This window comes from Chinchilla lanigera, unplaced genomic scaffold (assembly GCF_000276665.1).
Source record: "Chinchilla lanigera isolate Chin_1 unplaced genomic scaffold, ChiLan1.0 scaffold00094, whole genome shotgun sequence".
In the NCBI taxonomy this organism is placed as follows: domain Eukaryota; kingdom Metazoa; phylum Chordata; class Mammalia; order Rodentia; family Chinchillidae; genus Chinchilla; species Chinchilla lanigera.
In genome coordinates, this window is record NW_004955495.1 from 1,586,026 (window position 1) to 1,601,873 (window position 15,848).

Genomic DNA, 15,848 nt, shown 5'->3' on the forward strand with positions numbered 1-15,848 from the left:
TGAGACCCTGTCTCAAAAAAACAAAAAAAACAAAAAAACAAAAACAAAAAAACCAGAATGCAGCAGGGCCCAGAAACCGCCATAAGACAACCATTTCCCACAAGAGGTCTATTTTTGTTGTTGCTTTTCTTTCTTTCTTTCTTTCTTTCTTTCTTTCTTTCTTTCTTTCTTTCTTTCTTTTTCTTTCTTTTTTTTTTTTTTGAGGTGCTGCTGGTGGTATTTTTTAGTCTTTCTGAGACAGTCTCACTATACAGCCCATGCTGGCCTGGAACTCTCAGTGACTTCTGCCTCAGCCTCCTGAGTACATGGCCCACCACTTCCCTTACACCCCACACTGACGACATCTGGACTGATTTGGGGTCCCCCACTCCAATTCCCTCTGCTGTGCTGAAGACCTGATACCACAGGCGTTACAGAGCGGGGTCCCATCTTCCGCATCTCTCCACAGGGGTGTCCGCTGGGTCCTACAGGAAGCACAGCGCCGGGGGCCTGCGAGGTCAGAGGTCAACAAAGGGCCGCAGTCAGAGGCCAAGAGTCTGAAGTGGAGCGGCCCGAGTGGCGCGTGATTGTTGAGTGGCTCTGTGACGGCGCCCCCAGCTCTGGGCCGCTGCAGGGGGAGCCAGGAAGAGAGACAGATGGCGCAGCCGGGTGGCGGGCGGAAGCTGGGGGCTGGGGTGACTCAGCCTGGGGGAGCCAGCTAAATGGGGAAGCAGGGTGGGGAAAGGGGGCAGGGAGAGGCTGGGGGGATGGGAAATCGCTCCCCTAAATATTTACAGCTCCCGTGCCGGAGGGCTCACTCACCTAGGGCCTCGCCGCCTCTGGGATTGGGCTCAGCGGCCCTGGCGGGGCTCTCGGGCGCTCCCTCGGTCTGCCTGCTGCCCGCCAGGCTGGGGGTAGACAAGGTGTTAGCCTGGGGGGGCCTACATCCTGTCCCGGATGGCCCCCCAAAAGGAAGATGCGTTACCAAGGAAACCAGCATCCCAGGGACAGAACCTAGGTCCTTGGCACTGAGCTCCAGCCCGCCCTCCTTATTTTGTATTTTGAGACAAAGTCTCACTATGTTGTCAGGCGGGGCTCAATCTTGTGACGCTCCTGCCTCAACTTCTAGAGTCCTGAAATGACAGCTACTACCCCTGCCATAATTAGTGTTTGTTTTTTTGTTTTTTTTTTTTGTCTCTTTGAGACAGGGTCTCGCTATGCAGTTCACGCTGGACTTGAGCTCACTTTGTAGCCCAGGCTGGTCTCAAACTCACAATAATCCTCCTGCCTCAGTCTCCTGAGTGCTGGGATTACAGGGTGCACCACCACACCCGGCAATTAGTGCTATTTTAAGGAGCAGGATGCCTGGGGCAACCTGCCAGGTTGGAATCTCAGGTGTCCCACACCAAGTGTGATCTTGACAGGTTCAGTCCTCCCCATGGCCTCAGTTTCCTCATCTGCAAAATGGGCTTCACAAGGCTTTAACAAGCTCACATAAGCCAGCTGCAGACCATGATTCCAGAACTTTGGGAACCTGAGGCAGGAGTATCTCAGGTTTGAGTCCAGCTTGGGCAATTTAGTGACTTATGGAGACCCTGTCTCAAAATTAAAAACTAAAAAGGCTGGAGTTATAGCTCAGTGCAAATGCTCTTGGTTCAATCCACAGTAGTACAAAACAAATAAATGAATCAAAACTTAAGAGTCCACATCTAGGGCTGGGGATTTAGCTCAGCGGCAAAGCGCCTGCCTGGCAAGCGCAAGGTCTTGAGTTCGGTTGCTGGTACCTGAGAAAAAAAAAAAAAAAAAAAAAAGAGTCCACATCTATCAAAGCCTGTTACTTCTTATCTGTTGTCTCATTGCTGTTCTCATTACTGACAAAGGCTAGCTAAGGTCGTTTTTGAGGAAAATAAAAGCAGCTGGCAGAAGTACGGCCAAGCCTGTCTGGCAGAAGACACCAGGCCTGTGACTGGGAGATAAAGAACCTGGTGTGGTGGTGCACACCTGTCATCCCAGGACTTGGGAGGCTGAGGCAGGAGGGTCACCTCAAGTTTAAAGCCAATCTGAACTACATAGGGAGACTCCTGAAAAAAGCCAAACCAAAACAAAACAAAAATAAAGCACAAGCTTTGGGGGCTTCGAGAGCAGCTCAGGGCTACAGCACCCGCCTAGCACTGGGGATGTCTCGGGCTCCACCCTCAGCAGCACGAGACAAACCGAACCACAGGAAACACACACTTGGATTGAAAATATTTGGGGAAAAACTTGCGTCTGGACCAGCATGTACAGACTTGTCATCACCCCCGAAACAGTGCAGTCTAACAATAATCTCTTTTTTTCTTTCTTTTTTCAAAGACAGGGTTGCCCTATGCAGTTCAGGCTGGCTTCCGAACTCAAAGCAATTCTGCCTCAGCCTCCCGAGCGCTGGGATTACAGGTGTGTGCCACCACGCCCAGCTAACAACTATTCCCAAAGCATAGTTTTCTTTTCTTTCCCTTGTACTGGGGATTGAACCCAGGGCTTTCACACGGAGCTCCATCCCCAGCCCTTTTATTTTTTATTTCTGAGTTGCTCACTTGCCCAGGCCGGGCTCAGACTTGCAATCCACCTCCCTCAGTCTCCCAGTGTGCTGGGATGAAGGGTGTGCACTACCGAGCCCATGTATTTGCTATTATATCACAGACAGGGGATGTGAAGTTTATGGGAGGATATGCGTAGGTCCTATGGAAATGCTAGGCCGTTTTACACGGGGGCTTGAGCATTCTTGGATTCTGGTGTCTTTTTGGTGTCCTCCCGCACACACGGAGGGTGGACTGCAGAAAGGGCAGTGCCCACCAGCACCTACCTGTAGGTGGGTGAGATCTGCAGGCTGGAATCTGCCTTGATCTGGAACTTCAGGGTCACCCCCTTAAACCCGGGGTCTACCCGCTCGGCTCCCTGGCGGGGCTTCAGCTGCTTCCTAGGTCTCCTCTGGGACGGACCTGCGGGCGTCCCAAGGGACTCCTGGCCTCGACACTTTCGGCTGCCTGGAGTCTGCTTGTTCTTGGAACTTCTGGCCATGGTCCGCGGGCCGGAAGACCCCTGGGCCATAGGTTCCCAGAAGGTCCCCCGGGCCTGCGTGGCCTGAGTGGGGGCCCGGGCCTGGCCCTCTTCCGTCTCTTGGAGAAGTCGCAGGATCGTGACAGAGTCGTGACACACGGGCCAGAGGGACCTGAGGACGAGAGGCTGGTGGTTACGGCGTCCGGGTGACCAGGGTCCAGGAGCCCGGGGTTCCGGCTGGCACCTGTTCTGCCTCAGCCTGTGCCCGGGGGCAGTGTGGGGCGGTCAGAGGATCTCAAAGTTACAAAGTAATCGCACACAGGGCTGGGCTGGCCCAATCCACCGCGCCACCGCCCTGCGACTCCTGGACGCTTTACTCTAGGGGACCGGCTGGGGCTCCAGGGTGGCTGTTATCATTTAAAAAATTTTATTTTTCTTCTCTTGGTGCAGGGGTGGAACCTCGTGCAGCATCTCAGCCCTGATTTATGATTTTTATCGTTAGATTCCCCTCCTTGACCGCGGCACGAACCGATACGTTCTGAGGTTCCGATACGAACCTCAGAAAAGGGGGGCGGCGCACTGCAGGCTTCTGATCTCAGATGACCCCCAAGGGTCCCTCGGGCCTAGAACCGCGCCAGTAACTAACACGGTGACCTCGGGGTGACCCTAGGAACCCGAGATCAGGCCCATGGACCCCGCGGGTCAGTGAGGGAGGAAGGGGCGCCGCACCCACCTGCCACTGGCTCTGGGGCATCGCACGGGACGCGGCTGCCGCTGGGCGGAGGGTCCTGGGAGCGACTCGGGGTCCAGACAGGGCGGCGCCAGCAGCTCCCTCAGCAGGTCCGAGGCAAGATGATCGGCCTCCATGGTGCCTGCCCAGCCCCCGTCCCAATCTCTGTGGCCGCCCCGCCCCCGCGTAGAAGCCCTGATGAGGATGGGCGCCACCTGTGGGCGGCGGTGGTGGCGGTGGTGGCGGGGCGCTTCGGCGCCAGGGTGCAGAGCCGCAGGGGGGTGGGGCGGGGCTGGCAGCGTCCCTGCAGCGCCCCCTCCTTCCTCGGCTCTGCACACCGCTCCGGGTCCAGGGTGGCTCTGTCCCGCCCCCTCCCCCGCCAGGGTGACCACTGTTCCTTCCAGCCAGATCCCTGCAAATCCCTCCGCCGCTGTAGGGGTGGGACGAGCCCAGTACTGTCAGAAGACTGGGGTCCCAAGCTGGGCCTGGTGACGCCCTTCCGTAATTCCAGCACTCGGGAGGCTGAGGCAGGAGGCTCTCTGCGAGTTGGAAGCCAGCCGGGCTACATAGTGAGTTCAAGGCCAGCCTGAAATGCATAGCGAGACCCTGTCTCAAAAAAATAAAAAAAAATAAAAAGAGAAGGGGGGGGTTCCAGGCTTGGCGGGGGAGCAGCAGATGTGGCTGCGGATCTAACTGGCATCGGCCCCCAAAGACACTCGACATGCTTGAAAGCTGCAGCAGCTTTATTGCAGCCGTAACTCGAGTCCACCCCTATTTACACTCTGCGTCTCAGGGGCTCAGGGGAGGCTCCCCAGGGAGGCGCCCTGGCCCGCCACAGCCTGGACGAGGGATCTGTCCTCCGCAGGGCTATGGCCTTCTCGGTGCCTGCGACCTTTCTCTGTCCCAGGTCTGCACTCTGCGCCGGGCTGGCTGCTGGGCTCCTCCTTCAGTCCTTCTCCCAGGGCCACTGCGGTCCCGGGCTGGTCCTGCTGGCCCGGTCAGTGGGGCTTGGGGACGTGGCCGTCCACGTAGAAGTTCCTGGTGATCTTGGGTAGGGTGAATTCTGCCCCTTCCAGCTCGGGAGTCAGCACGACCTGGCAGCCCAGGCGGGAGTTCTCCTGGAGCAGGGGCGCCATGTCCAGCATGTCGTCCTCCCTGGGCGAGGAGGGCACAGTGAGCAGCAGGCACGCGGCCAGGCGGGTGGGGCGATGGGCAGCCCGGGGGTGGGGCAGGGCGGGACGGCCGAGTGCGCGGGGAGCGGGGGGCTCTGGGCGCGGGAGCCTGCTCACCGCTCCTCAGGCGGAGGCAGGAGGTCCAGGTGGGCCTCGCTCACATACACATGGCAGGTGGAGCACGCTAGGGAGGCTTCGCAGGCTCCTGGGGCAGAAGAGAAGGAGGTGACAGATGGGCAACACCCACCGTGCAGGTGTTGGGGGCCTGTTACCCCGCTGCTGGTGCCCCCTCTCCCTGCTGGGCTGGCTGCCTCCCTGTCCTTCACCCACTGCTCCTCAGCTGCCTCGACACCTTCCAAAGGGACATCCAGCTCAGGTGTGGTGGTGCACGCCTGTCATCCCAGCAATAGGGAGGCTGAGGCAGGAGGACTGCCACAAGTTCAAGCCCAGCCTGGGCTACACAGTGAGACCCTGTCTCAAAAACCCCCAAACAACAAACAAACAGACAAAGAGACCCAAAGGCACACCCAGGGTGGCCAAGGACCTGGCTGGCTATGTGGAACCACGGGAGAGCATGTGACTTCCAATAGCTGAAGGGGCCAGGCCAGGCTGATTCTCTGAAGCCCGGAAGCCTGGCTGTGCCCCTCACTGGGCCCATGTGCTCCTCCCACTGCTCCCAGGCCACACCCTGGCAGGCGGGGTGTGGTGGGAGGAGGGCCGGCATCAAGGCTGAGATGCAGCAGCGGGGAACTTCTGCTGTCCCCACACCCTTGCCACACTCCTGAACCCTCAGGCGGGTCACTGAGAACTTCACCTGGGGACAACGGCCATCCTGGTCAGCTCTGCAGAGGGTGTTCACACCCAGGATAAGATCCAAACCTTCCGTGTGGTCCATGAGATCTGTCCTCTCCTTATTCACTCCATTTCAGTCACACTGGCCTCCTGATGCCATGTAATACATCAAACCCATCCCTTCCCCAGGGCCTTTGCACCTGCTGTACCCATGCCCCAGAATGCTCACTTTTCCCATCTTTTCCTGGCTGGATCCCTCTTGTCTTCTGGGATTCAATGCAAGCATCCCCCAATTTGATGCCCCCACCTCCTGTCTCTTGTCACTGTCCCCCTTTTAATTTTGTGTAGCACTTAGCACTGTAAAACCTTTTTTTAAAATATTAAATAGGCTGGTCTGTAGCACACGCCTGTAATCCCAGAACTCAGGAGGCTGAGGCAGGAGGATCACTGAGAGTTCAAGGCCAGCTTGGACTACATAGCAAGGCATGGCTCAAAAATAAATAAATAAAATAAAAATACAAAAGTAAACAAAAAATGAAATTCATGTCCCAAACTCTGACCTGAACTGCTGCCTACAGGATTCTGGAACAAAACCACCTCTACAGCAGGGAGGCCAGCCAGGACCTCCCAATGTCTTGCTCCCGTTAATGCTTTTTTTTTTTTTTTTTTAATTTAAATTTTTTTTTTTTGGTTTTTCTCCGGTACTGGGAACCGAACTCACGACCTTGTGCTTGCCAGGCAGGCGCTTTGCCGCTGCGCTAAATCCCCAGCCCCTTTTTTTTTTTTTTTTTTTTTTTTTTTAAAGACAAGGTTTCACTGGTAGTTCAGGCTGGCCTCAGATTTGTGGTGCCCCTCCTGCCTCAGCCTCCTGAGTGCTGGGATTATAGGTGTGCACTGCCATCCCCAGCCCCCTTTAATGATTACATCAGGTACCCTATTACATTCTCCCAGCAAACAGACCACCCTGCCAGGTGATTACACATCACAGTATATGTTTCCTTCTAGGCTTGTTGTCCTCAGTGGGCTGAAATCGGGAGATGGCAGAGGCCGTGTATTTGCCATGCACTGCTGCCCAATACACATGGTGCTCAATATTCACAGAATCACAAGAGGGCAGCACAAATTAGTGGCTAAAATGTGCTGGACTAACAGATTGCAGTACCGGTGATATGAGCTACTTTTCCAGCTCTAATCTTTTTATTTTGAGACAGTATCTTATTAAGTTGTTCAATTGCCTAGGCTGGGCTTGAACTTGAGATCCTCCTGCTTCAGCCTCCCTAACAGCTGGGATTACAGGCAGGTACCACTGTGCCTGGCAAAAATGTTTTGAATCTAGTTTTGTCACTTCGTTTGGGACCAGAGCTACTTAAACTGGGGCTCAGTTTTCTCATCTGTAAAATGGAATTAATTTCCTCTATTGTATGAAATAAATATGTATTAGTTTGCTGTTATTTCCCTTTAGCAAGCGCTCATCTAATACCTGTCATGTCTAAGTACCATTAAACACAATGGGTACGTGTGAGCAAGTGAACAGGGACTCTGAGCTCACGGTGGGACAGACAATAAGGAAGGAAACAAATCAGTAAGAAGTGCTATGAAAGGCTGAGGCAGGAGGATCACCACAAGTTTGAGGCCAGCCTCAAACTGGCTACATATGCCTACATAGTTAGACCCTGTCTCAAAAAAACAGAAAAATAAATTTGCTAGGAAAGTACTTCTGACATGAGGAAACAGCAAATTCGGATGTTCTGAGGCAGGAATGAGCCTGACTATTTGAAGAACATCAAGAAAACAATGTGTACTTGGCACAGTGGTGCATGCTTATAATCCCAGCATTTGGGAGGCTGAGGCAGCAGGATCTCCAAAAGTTTGTGAGCCTGGGCTACCTACTGAGTTCAAAGACCAGCCTGAGTTCATAACAAGATTCTGTGTCGGAAAGCAACAACAACAAAAAGGAAAACCAATACAGAGTCCGGCATGGTGGCACAAACCTGTAACCCCACCATTCTAGGAGGTTGAGGCAGGAGGACTACAACTACAAACCTAGCCTGGGCAACTTAGCAAGTCTGAGTGAGGCCCTGTCTCAAAATAAAAGGGCTTAGATGTAGCTCAGTATTACGGCCCTGATTTCAATCCCCAGTAGCAAAAGAACACAACTTCTAAACGGCAGGAGTTCTACTGGAGTGGCCTGTAATAAACGCTTATTAACTGGAAGTAGAGCGTTGGGTTTTAATACATATTTGGTGGGAGCCCATGGGTGGGCTAAGCAGTGGAGAGACTGATTTGACCGTCGCTTTCTGAAATAATTCATAGGCGCGGATGGGTAAGACCCTGTGCTTGGCTCCTACCTTCCAGGTCCACACCGTGGCGCTGGGCCAGATGGAGGACATTGTCCCCGACTCTGCCGCTCACTGGGATCCGCTGGCCCGACCGGTCTATGAACACCACGTTCACCCTGGGGACAGACGGGGGTGCGGATGTCGAGGTGCACGACCAGCTCAGGGGCCGCATACGCTCAGAGACTCGGGGATCGAGCTGGATAGACACGAATAGGAGAGCGCGAGGCAGATCAGGGACGCAGAGAGAAGCTGCAGGGCAAGGCGGGAACCCGGGAAACCTGGTGGGACGAGGAACGGGACACCTCGCCCCCGCACTCACACGTCCCCGGGCCGCTCAGGGCCGCCGGTGTCGCCTGGTGCCGCGCGCCAGCCTAGAAAACACAGCTGAGTGAGTGCAGGCCCCCGCGCCGCGGGCGTGCAAGTGGTTGACGCAGCCTGTCCCTGGCACTTGGGATACCTGTGGTCCGGAATTTCCTGGTTGTTGTCAGCGCCGCCACCCGCCTGGTCCTGCTCCACCAGGAGCCCCTAGCAGCGCGCAGCAGTAGCCCGCCATTCCCGCCGCCCGGGACCAAGGAGGCGGCCATGACAGGTGTCACGTGACCGCGGGCCGGGCATGCGCCGTGCCGGCCGCAGGACCGTGGCCCCGAGAACGGGAACGCAGGGCGCGCGCCGGGCCCGGCCCGCACGGCGTCCGCGTGGCGCGAAGGGGCCGCGCGGGGACCACGCACGGAAACGAGGCCGTCCCAGCTTGCCCGCCCCGGCGCCCGTCCCAAGAACAAGCCAGATCTTATTTCTTTAAAACCATGTACTTACAAACTTTAATTCAGCAAAGGTCTGTGGGAGGGTGGGGAGGGCCACCCCTGGAGTGGACGCGGGCCCCGGAGGGGGGGGGGAGCTGGTGGCGGGGCCCGGGTTACCCCGGGTGGGCAGGTCCTGCTCGTGGGCAGGCGCCGTCTGCGTGGGGCTGCTGGTTTCCGGCACTGGGCCGCACGGCCGGGTCTGGGCTCCCCAGGCTGGCGGCGCAGGGGGCGTCTTCACGGGGAGATGGCAGAGGCTGTCAGATGCCACAGCAGCCGACGCCCGGACAGACCGCTGGGGCTGGCCGCGCCGGGGGGACCTGGCCGTGTGCTCAGGCCGGGCGGAAGGGCGGGGGGGCGCCGCCAAGGCCGGGCCGAGGCCTCCCACTGTGCCCGGGGCGGGGGCCCGCGCCCGAGGCCAGAGCCGTTTGGTCCTGAGTCAAGCTTCTGGAGCTCACGGTCTGAGAGGCTCTGGCCTGCGGGGCCTGCGGCCCGACGTTAAGGCATCCGGAGGCCAGGGGCAGGGAGAGGGGCCAGCGCAGGGCACTGGCCGGTGGGGGGCGGCGGCGAGAGGTGCCCCGCCCGCAGCAGCGGGGAGGAGGAGGAGAGGGCTGAGCCGGCCGGAACTTCGAAGTACGGAATGGAGGCCCGGACAGGCGGGCCTTGAAGGAATCAGAGCTGGGCGGGGGGTTCATATGGGATGGCTTAAAAAATAATAAAAATTAGAAAAGGAAACAAAGTCAACTGTCAAAGTTAAAAAGGGGGCAGGGAGACAGTCTCTGATCCTCACAGGAGGTCAGGGAAACCTCCAAGGCACTCAAAAGGCCAAAACACAGGAGTGACAAGGCAGGAGGGGACCCCGAGAAAGAGCCAGGCCCGAGGGAGGACAGGAGCGGCAGGGGGAGAGCAGGCCGGGCCCCTCTCTTAAGGCTGTGGGTCCCATGCCCAGAGCAGGCCGGCGGTGCAGAGCGGCCAGGCACCCCTGCACTCCCGGGCTCTGGCTGGTTGGTCAGCAAAGTCTTTCAGAGATTTCTCTATTGCCGGAAAGAAAAAAAATTTAAAAAAAAAAAAAAATCACAAAACAAAACACCAGAAAGCCTCAAAGCAACGCAGCACCGCCCCGAGCATCCTCAGGGTAGGCCCCTTAGAAAATCCTCTTCCGCTTCAGGTAGGAGTCTGCGTAGTGGCCACCGAGGCCCTGGGAGTGCTGGCCCACGTAGCTGCCCTCCGGGCTGGGCTCGGGCGAGGGCAGCAGGTGAGCAAAGCTGCGTTTCTGGCCACCCACGGGGGTCTGGAGACAGAGGGCAGGGGGGGCCGGGTGAGGGGGTGCCCCAGGGCCAGGACTCCCCGGCCCTGTGCGTCCCCACCCCCTGCCTGTACCTTCAGCAGGTGACTATGGCCATTGGGCCCCGGACCAAGGCCCAGGAGCCCCTCGCCGGAGCCCAGCGGGGAGGAGCCGACTGCCTGGAGGAAGGGGAGATCGCCGGTCACTCCCTCACTTCTTGGAGGGGGCGAGGGGGCTCCGCTGTTCTAGGCTCGCACCTGCCACTTGCAGCTGTGGCCAAGGCACTGCGGTCACAGCGGCCTGGAGGCAGCCCCACCACCCCCATTCGGGCCCGTCCCAGGGACCTGCTCCTCACCTTATTGAGGTGGCTCTGCTTGAGGCCAGCCTGCAAACCGCTGGTGAAGTAGGAGGTGGGTGAGCCCGAGTAGAAGTGTGAGAGAGGCGCCCCTCCGCCTCCACCACTGCGCTCGCTGAAGCCAGTGGGCGGGGGAGACATCTGCAGAGAGGGGGCGGCTGAGTGGCAAAGGATCCCCCCACCCAAAGACTCTGGGCTGGGGCGTAACAAACGTTGCCCAGCAGGACTGGCACGTGAGGGCTGGCTTGCCTTTGTCCTGCTGTGCACAGGCTGGGCTTTGAGCAGATAAACTTTGTGCGGGTCAGTGATAAACTGGCCCAGCCTATCCCAGCCTCCTCCAGTGGCCTACTAACCACCACCAACAGAAGCAAGGCCACTGCCACCAAGGGCCTGTGGAGCTCCCGGGTGATGGCAGAGAACTGTCCACCCACCTCTTGCAGAATGCTGAGAAAAAAAAATATCTGCAGCCAACCAGGATGGCCTATGCCTGCAGTCCTAGCTACTCAGGAGGCTGAAGCAAGAGGATCAGTAGAACCCAGATGGAAACCAGCTTAGACCACACAGACCTCACTGCAAAATGTTTGCTGTGCTCAGTAGCTGATAGGGCCACTTGTTACACAGCCAAATCTACCTGCTGCATCCAGGACCGGGGTGCACACGGTGCCTCTTACCTTGTGTCGACTGGGTCCATGAGGCCCTAGGGTTGGCTCGCGTGGATGGGAGAAGAGTCGCCGAGGTCCCACGTCCTGAGTGGAAGGGACAGGGACACGTGAGCTGTGTCTGCCAGTCTCACCCTGGGTTCAGTTCTGTGGCCCAGCGGCACTAAGGTGCTCGGGACAAACTCGGCCTTGGGGGCTGTGAGCAGGTGGGGCAGCTGGAATGGGACCAGGTGTGTGTACTGCCTGAGTCCACAATGGCCCAGAGGGGGTCAGCAGCTCTGTTTTCACCGATAGTCGGGAATCCTTCCCACTGTCCTATTGGGCATTTACTTCAGTTGTTGGTCTGCTTTAGGCCCATGTGGGCCAAACATAACAGGTATGGCCTGCCGAGGCTCGGTGTGAAGTTTCTGACCAGGAGGGTGGGCTTGCAGAAGGACTAATCTCCAGGAAGCAATGGGGGCACAAGCGGACAGACAGACAGAAAGGACAGCTAAGGCCTTGTACGACAGAAAGACAGAGGAGTCCAGGGAAAGACTGTCCAGGGCCTAGGATGGACAGCCAGGCAGACAGGAAGCAGGGCTGACGGGCAAGGGCTGCAGGTTATAGCTCAGGTTACAGCCCTGTGGCCGGGACCGTGTCTGGCAGGTTCCCTGCAATGTGCCTAATGCTTGGCCTGGCACAATCAGTACTAAAGAAATGTGGTCAGAAAGCTCATGCCTGTCATCTCAGCACCCTAGGAGGCTGAGGAAGGAGAACTGAAGCCTGGGCAACTTAGCAAGGCCCTGGCTCAAAATAAAAATTTTTTAAAAGGGCTGAAGATGTAGCTCAGCATGAGGGTGCAATCCTCAGCACTTAGACTTCAGATTGTTCTGAATTCTGGAATACACACAATGCGGTGTCTCAAGAATAGAACCCAACCCAGCACTTAGGAGGCTGAGGCAGGAGGATCACTGTGAGTTCGAGGCCCACCTAAACTACATAGGGAGACCTTATCTCAAAAAAAAAAAAAAAAAACCAAGAAAAAAAACAAAACAAAAAAACACTAGAAACCAAGCCAAAATACGAAGTTCATTTCCACTTCAGATACATCTTACATGCACAGCAGGTCACTACTCTTTGTGTGTCTGCATTCTGACTGTGACCTGTTATGTGAGGTCAGGGTGAGATCAGAGGTGGTGCTCAAAAAGTTTCAGAAGTAGTCAGGCATGGTGGGGCATGCCTGTAACCCCAGTATGTAGGAGACTGAGGCAGGAGGATCACAACTGAGACTGAGGCCAGGCTGGGCCACTAAGACTCCATCCCATAATAAACACACCAAAGGGCTGGAGATTACAGCTCAGTGCTCTCTGGGTTCAATTTTCAGGACCACAGCGCTCAGGAGGCTGAGACAGGAGCACTGAGTTTGAGGCCAGTCAGGGCTGAGACTGCCTCAAAAAAAAAAAACATCGCAGAATTTGGGACCTTTTGGATTTTAGATTTTTGGGTTAGGGATCGTACCCTGCATCAGTTTAGAGAACGACCTGCTCCACAGGGACAAAGGGCCCCAGCAGCTGGCCCTCGGGGCGGCTGGGCTAGGGCAGCCAGGTACTCACTGAAGGGTAGTCGAAGCCATAGTTGTCGGACAGCCCGGGCTCAGGGGGCAGGCGGGAGCCGGCGAGGGGGCTGAGCAGGCGGGACTTGAGCGGGAAAGCTTTGCTGCCGCTGCTACCCGCACCGGAGCTTCCGCCTGGGACTGGGGGGTTGGGCAGGGGCCCCTCAGCTGGGCGGCGGCCTCTCGTGGTGCACCCCCAGCCCCGGGCCTCCTTGCCAGCCAGATTGCTGGCTGGGAGCAAGCTGTGTAGGTTCAGGTAGGGATTCAGCGGGATCCGGTAGTCCTTGGGGGGCTCCCCCAGCAGCGAGACCTGTGACAGGGGGCTGGGTTCACCAGGGCGCGGGGGAGGGGCAGCGCGGGGCAGGAGGAGGGAGCGGCGCAGGCGCAGGGGCAGCCTTACCCCAGGGGGCGTGGGCAGGGGCGCGCTGTCCTTCTGCAGGCCCCTGAGACCTGTGCCGCGGAGCCCCACAGGGGCAGGGGGTGGGGTGAGCTGGGCCGCAGGAGGGCCCAGGCCCATGGGCTCCCGGTCACCCCCAGAGGGGCCCAGCAGAGGCGGTGGCTTTCCTCGCCGAGGTGGCAGCTCTGGGGCCAGGCCGCCCCCTGCAGAGAGAGGAGAGTGTCGCCATGGACCCAGCCCTGAGGCCCTTCTCCCAGGGCCCTAGAGCCAGCACAGCCAAAGCGGTCTCAGGGCATCAGCCTCCAGGATGCCCCCAGCTGCCCCGTGATGTGGGCACCCCACTTTCACTGACAGATGAGACAGGCCAAGAGGCCGAGTCACTGGCCCAAGGCCACACAGCTGGGGACTCACCCCTGCCAGGGAGGAAGGGGCTGGGAAGCGGAGAGGGACGGTGCCCAGGAGGCAGGGCGGGCAGGTCAGTGTTACCTGCTGACAGGTCCCCGAGGAGGGGGTTGGCTGGCTGGGGCCCAGGCTGGAGGGTGCCCAGGGGCGAGTCTCCCAGGATCCCGGGCTTCTAGAACAGACACAGTGAGCTGTGGACGGGGATGGGGTAAACTAGGTAGCAGCGGATATCGCCCCAAGTTCTTGGCAATCACAAGTACACACGGCATCCCCGGGGCCGCTGACACCCCCCTCACCCACACACTCAGCCTGTGGTGCCCCGGGGCCCAGCACGCCAGGCGTACCCAGCATGCCAGGGCCACCCAGCCTCCTCATGAAGCGCAGTGTGACAACAGCCACTTGGCGTGGGACAGCCACAGGGTTTTGGTCATACTTACTCCCATAAGCCCCAAGCACAGAGATTCACCATCACCCCCGGACACAGCCCCATCACTGACCGGGCCCCAGCAAAGCAACCCCACAGTGCGGCCCTGCACCTGCGCACAGGCGTACTGGGGGAAGGGCTGGACTTTCTTCCCTAGCACAGGCCTGCGGGTGGGGCTCTGGGGCCACACCCAGTTTGGGGCTATAAATAGGCCCGTCCAGTTCCCCTGACCCCTGGTCGGGCCACCATGGACAGGTGTCCTTGCAGGGCAAAGGCGGACCCCACCAGGAGGAGAGGGCCGAGTTCCACCATTCCCCAGGCACCAGGGTGGCACGCAGGGTGCCAGGGCGCCAGTGTGGGGAGTAGGAGCCCCGCCGTTACCTTGTGGCTCTGGGCCTGCAGGGCGAGCTGCAGCAGCGCCGTGGACAGGGCCGGCCCGCTGAGCAGCGGCATGGCTGGGGGCGCGCCCAGGAGGCCTGCAGGAGATGCAGAGAGGGAGCTGGGCAGTGGTCCCCCACCCCACAAAGCCCTGGCTGCGGATAGGGCCAGAAGCCTCGGCCTGGGCTCGGTGGGAAGCCGAGTGAGGGAGTGGGCGGCCCCGCTTACCCTGCTTGCCCCCTGCACCGCCGTGGAGCAGGGGGTTGAGGAGCAGCTGCAGGGAGGCGGACGGGCCCAGGTTGTTGAGCAGCTGCAGGATGTTGGGCTCAGGCAGGAGCCCCTTGCCGCGGTTGAGGGCCTGAGGAGGGGGACAGGGCAGCTCAGCGTGGCCTCTGGCGGGGACCCCAGGCCACCGAGGGAGCCTCCTGCACACACTCACCGTGGCCTGGGCAGCAATGAGTGCCGCCAGCATGCTGCGGCCTGGAGGCCCTGGGGCGCAGAAGGACACGCGCAGGTGGCTGCCCCCCAGGGCCAGGCCGTCGGCCTGCTGCTGCGCCGCCTCCGCCATCTCGGCAGTCTCGTACTCCAGCACCGCGAAGCCCTTCAGTTGCCCGTCCTGGCCGCACGCCAGCTGTAGGGAGGTGTTCATGAGGCCCGGGCAGCCACGACCCGAACCAGGGGCAGCCCCAAAAGGGATCAGACGCTGCACCGAGCAGGACAGTGCCCCTCTGAGGAGGCAGACGTAAGCCCCGCTCCTGTACCAGCCCGAAGGCTGCCATGCTCTTCAGAGGTGATAAGTGAGCCCCGAACAGGGCAGTGCGCCCAAGGCCACACGGCTGGGGACAGCAGAGCTGGGCCCTTGCTCACAGCACTCAACTCCACAAGCCTCTTGCCAGAGCCAGAGGAGTGACTCCGCCTGGGACGCCCAAGCACACCAAGATGGGGGGTCCTGGCCCGCGGTTCTGGGGTGTGCCCAGACCCCAGCTGAGGCTTCAAGGCCTGGAGGCCTGAAGGTTCAAGGCTGACCAGCCAGCCACAGAGGCAGTCACAGCCATGCAGGGACACCTCTCCCTCGGGCCCACAGCCCGATCCGCAGCCTTCCGCCCGCCGTGCTCCGGGGCAAGCTTGCCGGGCTGCGCGTGCTGGGTATGACAGTCCTGCCGATGGGGCGGGGCAGCTCCCCTACCCCAACACAGGTGTCACTGCAGCAAGGTGCAGAGAAAGAGGCCACAGGCAACGAGGTCGCCGCCGCGCACATCTGCAGGACTCCTCAAGCCCATCTCCCGGGAGCCAGAGCACAGCGGGTGCTGCAACCAGGGTGGGGCTGCCCCGGAGGGAGCAGACGCCGAGGGGGCTCCCGGCCCCGGCCCCGCCTGGCACCGAGTGACCGACTCCAGGTGCCCACGGTCAGGGGCTGGGGATTTAGCTCAGCGGCACAGCACCTGCCTGGCAAGTGCAAGGTTGTGAGCTCGATTCCTGGTACGGGAAAAAAAACAAAAACAACAAAAAAAA

General features: G+C 59.0%; 3 protein-coding genes across 7 annotated transcripts in view; all 3 read right to left on the reverse strand.

Moving 5' to 3' along the window:
* Positions 1-4,296, reverse strand: part of Zglp1 (zinc finger, GATA-like protein 1) — a 4,849-nt gene extending 553 nt beyond the window's left edge. Inside the window, exons 1-4 of the mRNA XM_005405588.2 lie at positions 3,749-4,296; positions 2,822-3,187; positions 802-887; positions 396-489 (exon numbers count right to left, since the gene is read on the reverse strand). Of these exons, the coding sequence (XP_005405645.1) occupies positions 396-489; positions 802-887; positions 2,822-3,187; positions 3,749-3,882 (680 nt within the window). The 5' untranslated portion in view covers positions 3,883-4,296. The remainder of the gene's footprint in view (positions 1-395; positions 490-801; positions 888-2,821; positions 3,188-3,748) is intronic.
* A 171-nt stretch (positions 4,297-4,467) lies between these two features.
* On the reverse strand, positions 4,468-8,735 carry Fdx1l (ferredoxin 1-like). Its single transcript, XM_005405590.2, has 5 exons — positions 8,506-8,735; positions 8,368-8,419; positions 8,058-8,164; positions 5,035-5,122; positions 4,468-4,900 (listed from the first exon to the last, which is right to left on the reverse strand). Exons 1-5 carry the CDS (start codon positions 8,630-8,632, stop codon positions 4,744-4,746), a joined length of 531 nt encoding a protein of 176 aa, XP_005405647.1. The 5' UTR covers positions 8,633-8,735; the 3' UTR covers positions 4,468-4,743.
* A 103-nt stretch (positions 8,736-8,838) lies between these two features.
* The window catches only part of Raver1 (ribonucleoprotein, PTB-binding 1), a 14,388-nt gene continuing 7,378 nt past the window's right edge, over positions 8,839-15,848 (reverse strand). For 2 of the 5 annotated variants that reach the window (XM_013505162.1, XM_013505164.1), the window contains exons 4-12: positions 14,776-14,967; positions 14,565-14,694; positions 14,340-14,434; positions 13,619-13,706; positions 13,136-13,335; positions 12,737-13,045; positions 11,157-11,231; positions 10,486-10,626; positions 8,839-10,309 (exon numbers count right to left, since the gene is read on the reverse strand). In XM_013505162.1, the coding sequence (XP_013360616.1) occupies positions 10,010-10,309; positions 10,486-10,626; positions 11,157-11,231; positions 12,737-13,045; positions 13,136-13,335; positions 13,619-13,706; positions 14,340-14,434; positions 14,565-14,694; positions 14,776-14,967 (1,530 nt within the window). In that variant the 3' untranslated portion in view covers positions 8,839-10,009. The remainder of the gene's footprint in view (positions 10,310-10,485; positions 10,627-11,156; positions 11,232-12,736; positions 13,046-13,135; positions 13,336-13,618; positions 13,707-14,339; positions 14,435-14,564; positions 14,695-14,775; positions 14,968-15,848) is intronic. The other 3 variants (XM_005405591.2, XM_013505163.1, XM_013505165.1) reach the window with 3 other exon arrangements.

Bases quoted from the DNA above. Each gene is read 5' to 3' on its own strand.
- Fdx1l (XM_005405590.2), bottom strand. From the start codon at position 8,632: ATGGCCGCCTCCTTGGTCCCGGGCGGCGGGAATGGCGGGCTACTGCTG. The intron at 8,420-8,505 runs GTATCCCAAGTG...TGTGTTTTCTAG, and splicing joins CAGGAAATTCCGGACCACAG to GCTGGCGCGCGGCACCAGGC. The intron at 5,123-8,057 runs GTAGGAGCCAAG...CTTCTGCCCCAG, and splicing joins CCACGGTGTGGACCTGGAAG to GAGCCTGCGAAGCCTCCCTA.